The 14,474-nt window shown below is 38.0% G+C and overlaps 1 protein-coding gene across 1 annotated transcript in view; it reads left to right on the forward strand.

Moving 5' to 3' along the window:
- Positions 1-773: 773 nt before the first annotated feature.
- LOC117290356 (palmitoyltransferase ZDHHC5-like) overlaps positions 774-14,474 on the forward strand; it is a 73,703-nt gene continuing 60,002 nt past the window's right edge. Inside the window, exon 1 of the mRNA XM_033771705.1 lies at positions 774-1,158. Within this exon, the coding sequence (XP_033627596.1) occupies positions 1,061-1,158 (98 nt within the window). The 5' untranslated portion in view covers positions 774-1,060. The remainder of the gene's footprint in view (positions 1,159-14,474) is intronic.

A 14,474-nucleotide genomic window follows, 5' to 3' on the forward strand; every position in this document is an offset into this window, starting at 1 on the left:
CCACCCGAGAGGGCGCTGTTCGTGACGTCAATCGAGGCAGACTTTGCCTGTAATGTACTAATTGCAAAGTACATGTACGGACCAAGTCGTGAGTTTGTACGTTTCAAAAAAATATTTTTTTGGTTTTTTTTCGGCAATGCCGTCCAGGTGTATTGCTGCTGAATGCAGAAAAACACTTTTTGAAACGTACCAACTCACGACTTGGACGTACATGTACTTTGCACGTGTGTTTACTATACGCATTGCAGGCAAAGTCTGCCTCGATTGACGTCACAAAAGGGGTAGGCGGAGTCAGCCCCCAAACAACTTTATATATTTTTTAAACATTTAAATCGTGACAAACAATTACTAAAAACAATTATTTTATTGTTCGTATTGTTTGAAAGAAAACAAAATTATATTTCCAGGAGACTTTAATGACAATATTTCATACCGATTATAAAAACCATTTCTAATCCATCCTACAAAATGATCATTACCTGTAAGAATACTTCCCTTACCCCCACATTACCTTTCACAACGTGCCGCGCATAGCGCGGCATCCCGCCAGTATCATTGAAAACGGGAAAAAGTGGAGGTATCTGGGGGGGGGGGGGGGCGGGGGCGACTTTCTCGGGCGACTTTGCTAAATCGAAGGGGCGAGATGACTTGTCTTATTAGAGGGCGGTTAAACGTGTTTGCGCGCGCACTTTTCTAAACTGCGTACTTTCTAAATAATGTAAAAAAATTTCCAGTGCAAATTTAAAATGCGCTTTTCATACACTCATCACTACTACAAGATTGGTGTTTCGATCAAACGTGCTACTTTTGATTTAAGTTGACCAATGAAAGGTTTTGCGCTTTTCCAGGAATGCTCGCAAATTCCAGACTTACGCGAGTAAATTCGTCGTCGCGAAGAAGAAGAAACGGGATTGAACAGATGAAATTGGAAAGCATAATATTGAAAAAGCAAATTGTCACAGCAGAGAGTACAGAGTGTGTGCATGGTGTGTACAGTGGTGCCTCAACCTTCAACTTATGAATGCCATGAAAATATCATCATCAAACACAATACAATATCATGCCTTGCCATAAATTCAAACCCTCAACGAAGTTCATTCCCGTCACCATTGCGTATTGTTTACTTATATGCACGACAGCAGTTTTCTTCACTTTTCCGTAAGTAAAATACTAAAGTAAAACCTGGCCTGCCTAAAATTGTACTATTTTAATACTTTTAGACGTATAATGTGTCTGGACTAATTTATTTATGAATGAGATGTTCTGTAAAGTGTAGCCCTATTTATTATTTATTCAATCATGTAAATCGGTCCAATCCACTCCTAATGTGTTAGTTAGAGGTGTTCAACACTTCTAACTAACACATAACACTTTCACTACAGGCTAGGCCTAACTAAAAACTAATCTTAGCCCCAGGGCCCAGGCCCAGCACGCCTGATGGTCTGCTGGTATCAAAATCAGATATTTTTCTGAATGGCGCCACCACTTTTCACTTATTTTTACAAAAAGGGATATCTCAATCTCATTGAGGTAAATTAGGTACGTGAATAAGGTTTATCGCGAATAGCAAAATATCAAGAGAGGGCGCTGTTGAACCCACACAAAGGTATAGGCGTTGCGTGCGCGAATCGTTGAAACTGCATAGAAACCGCCCCCATTCCTTCCCACAATGCATTGTTCTGAATCGCGATAAACCTTATGAAAAAGTGGTGGTGCCGTACGGAAACGTTTCCTAAAAATCTTATTGCTTCTTGGCAAACAGTCTGCAACGATCTGCATCACATTCACACATCACAAAAGTTACCTATCTAATGCTTCAAAAGTTGCAGATAACCCTCAATGATATATCGTACAACCTCAATTCTAATTCTTTTCTTTTTCTTTGATGATGTATTAATTAATCGTCCAATTTGTTCCTGGGTCTGGGATAACTTTCCATATGGCGCCACCACTTTTTCACTCATTTTTACAATTCTGGATCAATAAACTGCAATCAATCTCCCGGAATCCAGTCTCCCAATGAAGATGGGGTGTGGGATGTATAGGTTGCAGGTGTGTGGTGCTGGGGACTCTAATTATTATAATGCGCTCTACTTTTGATATTTAACAGGTTTAAGTTGTGTAGGCTTTTTGAATGTATTAGGTGAGGGAGCTTCTCTCACAGCAGCTGGGAGGAGATTCCATTCTGCTGTAGTGTTTGGTAGGATTGAGTGTTTGTAGCAATCCTTGTTTGCGGGTACTCTGATGAAGGATATTGATTTTGTTGAACAAGTTTGTACTCCAGTCACTTTGTTTGGGTTTTGATTTAGATGGTCAGAATTTATTGCAGCTCTATGATGTATGGACTTGTAAAGTAAGGATAGGCGTGCAGCCATTCTGCGCTCCTCAAGAGGTTTCCAGCCAGAGTTGAGATGATATCGGATAATCGGTCTTAGTGTATATGTTTCAAACGAATCTTGCAGCTCTGCGTTGGACTGCCTCAAAAGTTGGATTCTGTTTTTTTGTGTGAAATCCATAATTACTACAAGGTCACGGACACTCTCTGAGCATGGAACACTTCCGGATTCAAGGATGAGACGTGGTTGATTACTGGAGTTTTTAAATTGTGTGATGAGACATGCAGCATTTCTGTTTTAAGTTCGTTGAGCTGTAGCTTATTGACAGCAGACCAGGTCTTGACATCTTCAATGCATTTCCCGAGTCTCTGCAAGATGTCGAGCTGCTCATTAGGTTTCATAGTGATGTATATTTGAGTGTCATCACCATAGACTGTGTGATGTACAGTCGACTCCCGTTAATACGAGGTCCGCCGGACTGGCCCATTTTCCTCGTATTATCCGAATCTCCTCTTAAACGCAGCGCGCTAAATATAGATACATACATCATCACTGTGCATGCACATGACACGTGTACTTGCATGTACACGTACATGTACATGTACATGACATAACGGCCCCACGTACGTGTGTACATGCATGGCAGAGCTGCAATTGACTACTGTGTGCATAGAGTAGTGTGTGCGATGTTCTGCACAAACAAGCACAAAATTGGGCTAATAAAACTGTTTTAACTAATTTAGTTTAGTTTTAAATTCAATTTTAAAATCAATTAACATTTTACAAGATTGAAAAAATGTGTGAGATAAACTTGCGTTCATGTTTTGGGAAGTTTCCCTCGCAAAACTTTGGTCGTCAGCAGTTTATTGCCAATGCAATAAATAGAGTCTTGGTTTTCATTGGTAACCACCTGTTTAATGCTGGATGGTTCATTGCTACTGCGAGATACCAGGGAAAATCTTGCTGCTGCAATACGCAGCACACCCTGTGAAAAACTTCGCCCGTAGCAGTCAAAAAAATAAAAGCTGAATTTTCATTGGTAACCACTAATGTAATAATAGATGGTTCATTGCTAACGCGAGATACCAGGGAAGATCTTGCTGTCCCGTGTTATATTCCTTATGCATGTGTGTGCACGCACGTGCAATACACCTAGTCGCAGCTAGCAGTTAACAAAAACAGAATCTTCATTTTCATTGGTAAACACCTGTGTCTTGTTAAATGGTTCATTGCCAGTGTGGGATACCAGGTAAAATCTTGCTTTGCATTCAATAATATTGATCACGCAACTAGTTTGGCTTGTAAGTTGAGGGTGGTTTCTTTCTTCTAAAAATGCATAATGCGCTTATAAACTCAGTGGAACAGTATCTTTTCTAAAGATTTCTGGATTGTTTGAACCATGGAAACCTCATAATCCCTCCATTGTCCGGAGTTTGGAATTAACAATTGCTGACTCCTGACTCCCGATTTCGGATTAGCAGTAGCGTCCACTTAACAAAACACCTCTTTTGTATGTCTTAATAAAAGCCACAAATAACGAATTGACAGGCTGTACAGGTATTTCCTTTGTTGGTTTTTGTATTGTTCTCGTTATAAAAGGGTTTTTAACAATGTTTATCTCGTAATGGGTCGCCCAAAGTACCTCGTTATAACCGTGTTCTCGCTACTACCGTGCTCTTATAATCAGTATTTTAATGCATTGAAACACGCATGGGGCAGGTCGGGACCGGCAAAAAAACTTGTAATAACCGGAACCTCGTAATATGCGAGCTCGTAATAACGGGAGTCGACTGTATACCTAATCTGTGTATGTCTTTCTGTAGCTCTGTACTTTCAGTTAGTGAAGTCATCTCTCGGTAGACGACGCAATCATCTGCCAGCATTCTATCCCGGGAAGTTAAAGACTTAGGAAGATCATTAAAAGATGAATAAGAGAGGATCCATGACTGTACCTTGTGGTACTCCGGATGTAACACAAGTGGGGGCTGATGACTCCATCTATAACGACTTGTTGTGTGCGGGTGGTGAGGAAGCATTCAATCCATTACAGTAGGGAACCTTGGATGCCGCCTTGCTGTAGTTTTCTTAAGAGTCGCTGGTGGGGTACTTTGTCGAAAGCTAAAGTTGGAGAAGTCCATTATTATGAGATCCATCTGGCTTTTGGAGTCTAGGCATCTTGTGATATCATCTATAACATTAACATGTTGGGTTTCACATGATCTTTCTTTACGAAAACCATGTTGTTCATCTGATAGGATATGATGATCTTCAAGATGCGACATTATATGAGAGTGAATAATATGCTCAAGAGATTTACAGCCCTGATACTTCGGCTTTTAAGGGGCACGGCAGTTTTGCCTTGACTTTTTGTAAAAATTTAGGGCACCAAGGCAATTTTCAAAAATTTGGAAGGGCATCACGGCAATCATAAAAAGTTGCGAAGGGCACGACGGCAGTTTGAAAAATAACCTCCGAGTTGCCTGTAAAAAATAGTTCTTCCAATTTTCCATTTTCTAACTGTTACCCAATGAAAAAAGAAAGCATTCATCTAATTCAACAAAATAAAGAACAACTACTTACAATACACGATAAATAATTTTTGTTCATACGTAATCCTACTATTGGTCATGCACGTTGTGTAGTTTTTCGTAGAGACGCTAAAATTCCCACGTAACTGCTCCATTTTGACACGATGTTGACAGAATAAATGCATGCGGTGCACGACGACTATGCTGTACATGATGGTACATCATATGTACCAAGCATGGGGAAAACCACTATCCCAGCATGCACAGACACGTCGAGTCTTTGTCTCAAGACGTTTAGCGTTGGTTCGCGTAATTTTACCACTAGAGGGCGTTTAATCTCACGCTATCGCTTTGTTCCGAAACGCCCTCTAGCGTTTGATGTTTCGAGTATTTTTTTGTCGCATGCAACGACTAACGGGCCTGAAATCTGCTGTTGTGCCTTACGTGCGTGAAATTGGGGTCTATTTCGTTGCGTGAAATTTACACAGACATCGGGACTTTTTGGCTTATTTTCGAACTTTGACAACGTTGAATATAATTTGTTTTCGGGAGGAAGGGCACGGCGGCAATGATGAGAAAAGGGCACGACAATCATTGCCGTGAAAAATTGGGTTTTTGAAGGGCATTGCGGCAATCGGTAGGGGCAACGACGGCAATTGCCGTCGTTACGTGAAGTATCAGGGCTGGATTTACAACTAATATGTTAGTGATATGGGTCGGTAATTTGCCGGGTTTGAACGGTCGACCTTTTTTAATACGGGTGTGACGTTTGCTCCTCTCCAGTCGGTAGGGAGTGTTCCATGATCCAAGGATTTCTGGTAAAGCTTTTGGAGAATTGGTGCTACATGTATACTGTTTGAGTATTCCTTCAGTACTCTTGCTGGAATACCATCCGGGCCGGAGGCTTTCTGACTGTTAAGATTTTTGAGTAATTTCTCAACGCCTTCTTCATTAATTTGAATTTTCTCAACAGGCGCTGCAGATAAATCGTGGTTTGGGATATTGCTGAGATCCTTCCTGGTGAAGACAGAGTTGAATTGCTGATTCAGCACTGTGGCTTTCTGTCTAGGTTCTGTAACTCAGTTGGGGTAGAGAGAGTATTGATTCCCATGGCTGTCTGTCTAATTGATTTGATATATCTCCAGAAGGGTTTTGGGTTATTAGAAGTGAGGTTTTCTACAATGTTATGGATGTAATTACGCCAGGCTTTCCTAATTGATCTATCTGATGATCTTCTCAGAGCCTTAAAATGGATCCAGTCAGAGACTGAGCCAGGTGTTTTAGTTTTATCAAAAGATTTTCGTTTTTGCTGTATTCCTCGAAGATGCAATTAGGCGACCCATGGTAATTTACTGGTTGGCTGGGTATTTCGTGATGGGGTGTGACGATCAATAGCCGAGAGGAGAGTACTCTTAAACCCGATCCATAGTTCATCCACTGACATCGAAGAGAGAACCTCGTCTGTTAAGGACGAGTTGTATGTGTGCCAGAGATTTTCTATTTCACTGGAGTTTGCCTTGCCATGAAGATAGAATTTCTTTTGAATGGGTTTGATTCGCTTCCATTGAATGAGGGTATCCACTAAGACAATATCGTGATCAGATATATCCGGTAGAATACTAGTTTTCTGGACCAGTGAGGGTGAATTTGTGAAGACCAAATCCAAAATATTGTTTTCTCTAGTGTTTTGGGTAACAGTTTGCTGTAGGCAGTTATCTTGTGATATGTCCAACATCAATTGACTGAGGGCTGGATATCTTCCTCCACTCAAAAAGATACATTCCAGTCAATATCAGGTAAGTTAAAGTCACCAGATAGCCAAATTTGGCTACTATGTGGCAAGTGACTGAATATAAGGGATCTCATGAGGTAAAATTAGAATCAAATCGAATGAAGAAGTGGTGGTGCCAATTGGAAACTTTCTTGTTCCTGTTAGTCAGATTTAAGCTCCCTCCAGCATGACCTCGGTGAGCTTAGCACTAAATTGGCTCAGGTTGAGCCAAAAAATGCCGGCTTCCATGTTAAAAAATGGCTCAAAATTTGCTCTTAGAGCCAATCTTGGCTCACTCAAATGACTGAGCCAAGATTGGCTCAGTCAATAACTGAGCCAATTTTGAGCCGTTTTTGAACAAATGAGCCAGCTCAGTTATGAGCCAAAAAGAGATTATGAGCCATTAAATAAGGGGGCTACTGCTACTGATTTAAACTGGTGATGTAGGGCCTATAGTTTAAATGTAATTTGGCTGCTGAAAAGTGGCTCATTGTCACCAGTTTAAACTTGCTTGGGGTTGACGATCGATTGTACCCATACAGCAAAAACAATTTCATTACACTGGCACTAAATGTAGGCTAAGCACAGCCATAAAACATGGCGGCTACTGCACATATTTATTTAAAAAAAAATTCTGTTTACAAGTGTATTTTATCACTTTTCGTATCAATATATTTTCGGTTGATTTTTCTTAATGTGTTTGTTTGATTATATAATATTTACATGTATCTGTTTACTTGTACTTTTACTATTTTATGGTCATATTTTGTAGATTTGTTGTTGTTGACCTTTTAATTATTTAGCTTTGTGTTGTTTAAAAATGAGCATTTTTAATGGGTTAGGCGCTATATAAATGTTTTTATTATTAAGTGTACGGGCCAACAGCCCGAAACACCTCTTATTAGGTGTTCGGGCAACAGCCCGAACAACTCTTTGTTATGGTTTGTTTTTTAGGTGTTCGGGCAACAGCCCGAACAACTCTTTAATATTTTTTTTTTTTTTTTTTTTTTTTTTTTTCCCTTCATTTTTAATATTCTTTTCCGAGTCGATTGTCCGCAACAAAAAGCATAGTTGCCAAGCTTGCATTAAGTAGAAACTTTGCATGCAGGTATACAATAACCAGTAGATGATACACAAGTTGTTACGTCACGATGACGTCATCAGTTGTTGAAATATACTAATTCAAAGTTTATTATTTCAAAAAATCATAACTCAAGAAGTCCAAAAGCTATTCCAACAATGTATACCTCATGGGCTTTTGACGGATCCAAAGAATAATAATATTTAAAAAAAATAAAAATCTTGACGATTTCAATAGCTGTTCCGACCACTCTGTCGGAACAGTTAATAAAAATCTAGACGAAAACAATAGCTGTTTGACTGGATTGTTATGTTTTTTTAGGTGTTCGGCCAACAGCGGAACAACTATTTTTATTGTTCTGTTTTTTTTTTAGGTGTTCGGCCAACAGCCGAACAGCTATTGTTATTGTTATGTTTTTTTGGTTTTTTTTTCTTTAGGTGTTCGGCCACCAGCCGAACAACTATTGTTATTGTTCTGTTTTTTAGGTGTTCGGCCAACAGCCGAACAACTATTGTTATTGTTCTGTTTTTTTTTGTGTTTTTTTTCTCGTCTTCTTCTTAAAACTTACTATGTACATAGGCAATAGTGAGTAGATGAAACCGCCACTTTTTGGGAATGATGACGTCATTGATGACGTCATGGCAAGGTTTTTAAAGTTGAAAAACGACATTTGCTTTTCACTGTATCTCAACGAATATGAATGCTATGATGTTCATACTTGGGCATCAGATAGATAAAGACTTGGACAACATTTGAAAAGTTAACACCAAAATCATATGACCTTAACTTCCGGTCGTTACCCTGGGTGAAAGTTCGCCTTCGCATTTTTTCATCAAAAAACAACTTTTGAGCTTTAAAGCAAAAGTAAAGCTTGTACAAACTTAAAACTTACTTTGTACATAGGCACTAGTGCGTAGATAAAACTGCCACTTTTTTGGATTGATGACGTCATTGATGACGTCATGGCAAGGTTTTTAATGTTGAAAAATTACAATTTGCTTGTTGCTGTATCTCAACGAATATTGAAGCTATGATGTTCATATTTCAGCATCGGATAGATAAAGACTTTGACAACATTTGAAAAGTTAACGCCAAAATCGTACGACCTTAACTTCCGGGTCGTTACCCTGGGTCAAAGTTCGCCTTCGTGTATTTTACATCAAAAAAACAACTTTTGAGATTTTAAACAAAAGTAAAGCTTGTACAAACTTAAAACTTACTATGTCCATAGGCATTAGTGAGTACATGAAACCGCCACTTTTTTGGAATAATGACGTCATTGATGACGTCATGACAAGGTTTTTAATGTTGAAAAATTACCATTTTTTTGTTGCTGTATCTCAACGAATATAAAAGCTATGATGTTCATACTTAGGCACCGGATAGATAAAGCCTTTGGCAACATTTGAAAAGTTAATGCCAAAATCGTACAATTTGCACTTTCGGGTCATTACCCGTTCAAAGTTCGCATTTGTGTTTTTTTCCCATCAAAAAACAACTTTTTAGCTTTTAAACAAAAGTAAAGCTTGTACAAACCTAAAACTTACTATGTACACAGGCAATAGTGAGTAGATGAAACCACCACTTTTTTGGAATAATGACGTCATTGATGACGTCATGACAAAGTTTTTTAAATTGAAAAATGACCATTTGCTTGTTGCTGTATCTCAACAAATATAAAAGCTATAATGTTCATACTTATGCATAAGATAGATAAAGACTTTTCCAATATTTGAAAAGTTAACGCCAAAATCGTACGACCTAAACTTCCGGGTCGTTACCCTGGGTCAAAGTTCATCTTCATATTTTCATCAAAAAAACAACTTTTGAGCTTATCTACGCCATAACTCAAGATTGAGATCGATTTGAACCTTGAAACTCAACAGATAGTTGAACCTTAGTATTTTGAAGACAACACAGGCCTAATTACGTCAAAATGACGTCATCGGGTATTAAATAACAATAAAACAACGTTTTAAATTTGTAAAAATCATATGGCGCGAAAGTTTTTTGGGGAATTCCCGAAAGCGCGCTCGCTTTTTGACCACCAAAGAGGGCGCTGTTGATTATCAAATCTGTGTACAGCATCCAGTGCAGGGGTGAGCTAGGTTTTTAAAGGGCTTTCATAAGTTGCAAACAAAAAAACTGATGCCAATCTCACACAAACATATTGTATTTGTGAAGAAACAAGGCGTTCAAAAGTGTGATACAAATTTAACTATAAAATAACGACACATTGTATAAAAAACATCTTTATGGTTCAATGTTTTTGAACTACGTCATCACGTAAGGTCCAACCGAACACCGTGTTTTTGTAGTTAACAAAAAACTCTATGTCTAGTGTTTTGTTTTTCCTTCGTGTTCTTTCTCTGCGAACCTTCTCCAGCAATTTTAAACAAAAGTAAAGCTTGTACAAACTTAAAACTTACTATGTACATAGGCAATAGTTAGTTGATGAAACCGCCACTTGTTGGGAATGATGACGTCATTGATTACGTCATGGCAAGGTTTTTAAATTTGAAAAACGACATTTGCTTTTAGCTGTATTTTAACAAATATTAATGCTATGATGTTCATACTTGGGCATCGGATAGATAAAGACTTGGACAACATTTGAAAAGTTAACGCCAAGTTCGTATGACCTTAACTTAACTCACTTCTGGTGAGTACCATGGGTCAAAGTTCGCCTTCGTGTTTTTTTTTCATAAAAAAACAACTTTTGAGCTTTTAAACAAAAGTAAAGCTTGTACAAACTTAAAATTTACTATGTACATAGACAATAGTGAGTAGATGAAACCACCACTTTTTGGGAATGATGGCGTCATTGACGACGTCACGGCAAGGTTTTTGATGTTGAAAAATTACCATTTGCTTGTTGCTGTATCTCAGTGAATATAAAAGCTATGACGTTCATACTTGGGCATCGGATAGATAAAGACTTGGACATCATTTGAAAAGTTAACGCCAAATTCATTTGACCTTAACTTCCGGTCAGTACCATGGGTCAAAGTTCGCCTTCGTGTTTTTTTGTCATCAAAAAACAACTTTTGAGCTTTTAAACAAAAGTAAAGCTTGTACAAACTTAAAACTTACTATGTACATAGACAATAGTGAGTAGATGAAACCGCCACTTTTTGGGAATGATGACGTCATTGACGACGCCACGGCAAGGTTTTGGATGTTGAAAAATTACCATTTGCTTGTTGCTGTATCTCAATGAATATAAAAGCTATGACGTTCATACTTGGGTTACGGATAGATACAGACTTGGGCAACATTTGAAAAGTTAACGCCAAAATCGTATGACCTTAACTTCCGGGTCGTTACCATGGGTCAAAGTTCGCCTTTGTATTTTTTCATCAAAAAACAACTTTTAAGCTTTTAAACAAAAGTAAAGCTTGTACAAACTTAAAACTATATACATAGGCAATAGTGAGAAGGTGAAACCGACACTTTTTCGGAGTGATGACGTCATTAATGACGTCATGACAAGGTTTTTTAAAGTTGAAAAATGACCATTTGCTTGTTGCTGCATCTCAACGAAAATAAAAGCTATTATGTTCATACCAGGGCATTGGATAGATAAAGACTTGGGCAACATTTGAAAAGTTAATGCCAAAATCGTACGACCTTAACTTTCGGGTCGTTACCCTGGGTCAAAGTTCATCTTTATATTTTTCATCCAAAAACAACTTTTGAGCTTATCTACGGCATAACTTAAGATTGACATCGATTTGAACCTTGAAACTCAACAGATACATGAAGTTGAACCTTAGTATCAATCCACCACAGGCCTAATTACATGTACGTCATAATGACGTCATCGGGTATTAAATAACAATAAATCACTGTTTCAAATTTGTAAAAATCATAATGGCGCTTTGGGGGAAATTCCAAGCAGCGTTCTTTTTTGTCAAACAAAATAGGGCGGTGTTGATTATCAAATCTGTGTACAGCATCCCATGCAGGGTGAGTACAATTTTTAAAGGGCTTCCATAAGTTGCAACATAAAACCTGATGCCAATTTCACACAAACATGATGCATTTGTGACGAAACAAGGAGTTGTTAAAAAGTGTGATACAAGTTGAACTATAAAATAACAACACATTGTAGAAAAAGTCATATTTTTGGTTCAATGTTTTTGAACTACATCATCACGTTACGTCCAACCGAACACCGTGTTTTTGTAATGAACAAAAATTCTATGTCTACCGTAATTTTCGGATTAAAAACTGCGGGTTATATGTTGATTTTGACATTTTTTGGAACTCCTGCGGTTTATTCTCCGCATCACCGAAGTTTTAATCAAATGGTGCTGCTTACATGTAGATAATATGAAAAGATGAAACTCAAAGAATTTATCACTGGTTCCAGTTGAATGAGCTAACATGTAAAGCAATGAACACCTTAAATGTTAGATGTATAACTTCATACTTGTCAACGTCCCCACCCCTTTGACCATCAGTTGATCAAATGATTGTTTTTTCTGTCAGTCATTGGTTCTATCTGGTGATTGGCAGGTCGCCATGGCAGCTTCGCTGTTCTAGTTATTGCTTTGTGTACTACTATTATGTTTAAAAAATCTATATTAATTTCATTGTTGTGTACCCCAGATGTGGGGCAACAGATCTACGGATCATAGTATGTATTTGCTTTTGTTGTCCCTTGCCCATCTCGGGATTGTCTTGTATTTTTAGCTGTTTCGTAGCGAAGCGCAGCGAAACAGCTCTTGTTTTTGTTAAAGTTTTTTTATTTTTTTTTTTATTTTTTTTTATTTGTCTGATTCAGTACTCGCAAGTTTGTGCATAGTTCCCAAAGAGCAAATGCAATGAAACTTTCAGGGATTGAAGGTTATGGTGCAATAATGATCCTAAAGCAAGGATGTCATGATGACCTCACCACTAGTCACGTGACGTCATCTTAAAGGTGTTTTATGTTAAATGTTTGAAAATCTATATCAAATCAGCCAAACGAGACCGTAGGTTTCTGTTTGCGGGATGTGGTAGGGATAAATTAGGTCTTCATTTTGTTTCGTGTGCGTGACCTCACATGACCTCTACTTCCGGTTGAAACGGGCAAAAAACGGAAGTGCCCTGTAACTCAAAAGTGGTAAAAGTTATGAAGTTGCTTTCCAAGGACGTAAGTGTCTAGCAAGGGTGGGGAGTTCAAAAAAAATATTGATGACGTCACAAATTGCAATAGCGCCCTCTAGCGGCAGGTTGAAAACTTGTCAAAATGGACTTAATGAAGATGTCTGTGGTGAAGTTTTTTGTAATCACTTCAAATTTTACACACACGTTAACTGTCAGACAGCCATCATATGTGTGAAGTTTCAGATCAATGACGTCATCGGGGGTCACGTGACGCGGCCTTAAAGGTGCACTGTTTGAACTAATATTACTCCCTAAGTGATTATGCGATCATGTTGAAACTTAGTAAGTTGTTGGATATTGACAAGTTCTTTTGAAATGTGAAATGACGTCATTCATCACATGATTTTTTATGATTTTTTCCATTTTTGCACCTTTCATTATTTTTTTTTTTATTTGTCTGTTTCAGTACTCGCAATTTTTTGCATAGTTCCGAAAAAGCAATTGCAATGAAACTTTCAGGGATTGAAGGTTATGGTGCAATAATGATCCTAAAGCAAGGATGTCATGATGACGTCATCACTGGTCACGTGACGTCATCTTAAAGGTGTTTTATGTTAAATGTTTGAAAATCTATATCAAATCAGCCAAACGAGACCGTAGGTTTCTGTTTGCGGGATGTGGTAGGGATAAATTAGGTCTTCATTTTGTTTTGTGTGCGTGACCTCACATGACCTCTACTTCCGGTTGAAACGGGCAAAAAACGGAAGTGCCCTGTAACTCAAAAGTGGTAAAAGTTTTGAAGTTGCTTTCCAAGGACGTAAGTGTCTAGCAAGGGTGGGCAGTTCAAAAAAATTATTGATGACGTCACAAATTGCAACAGCGCCCTCTAGCGGCAGGTTGAAAACTCGTCAAAATGGACTTTTTGAAGATGTGTGTGGTGAAGTTTTTTGTAATCACTTCAAATTTTACACACACGTTAACTGTCAGGCAGCCATCATATGTGTGAAGTTTCAGATCAATGACGTCATCGGGGGTCACGTGACGCGGCCTTAAAGGTGCACTTTTTGAACTAATATAATTCCCTAAGTAACTATGCGATCATGTTGAAACTTGGTAGGTTGTTAGATATTGGCAAGCTTTCGTGAATTGTGAAATGACGTCATGATAACGTCATCACACGATTTTTTATGATTTTTTATATTTTTGCACCTTTAACACATAAATTGCTATCCGAACATGGTATAATTCAAATTATTTTTTTAAATAGCCTGGATTAGTCATAACTGCTGTAAAAAAAATGAATAAATTTCAAATTAAGTGGAACAAAATTTAAAAATTTCTTAACGAAACAGCTCTGCATTTGTGCACAAATGCAATTATGTCTAGTTTATATATTTTTTTAACTGTTGTTCAAATAAACAATTCAAGTTTTGAGTAAAAATCAAATGAATTCTGATTGTGAACTTTGTCAATGATCTTGACAACTTGCTCTTTTTCATACCGTGCACACAGTCTCATAATTAGTCGGGTTCCTTCAGTTGTAGCATTTGATCGTACCATAAATGATTAGTGGATAAGTGAACCAGACTTATATGAACAATTCCAGGTGTAGGGCTATCTGCAACTGCTGAAGCATTAGATTGGTAAGTTTTATGATGCAGATC

This window comes from Asterias rubens, chromosome 5 (assembly GCF_902459465.1).
Source record: "Asterias rubens chromosome 5, eAstRub1.3, whole genome shotgun sequence".
Taxonomy (NCBI): Eukaryota; Metazoa; Echinodermata; class Asteroidea; order Forcipulatida; family Asteriidae; genus Asterias; species Asterias rubens.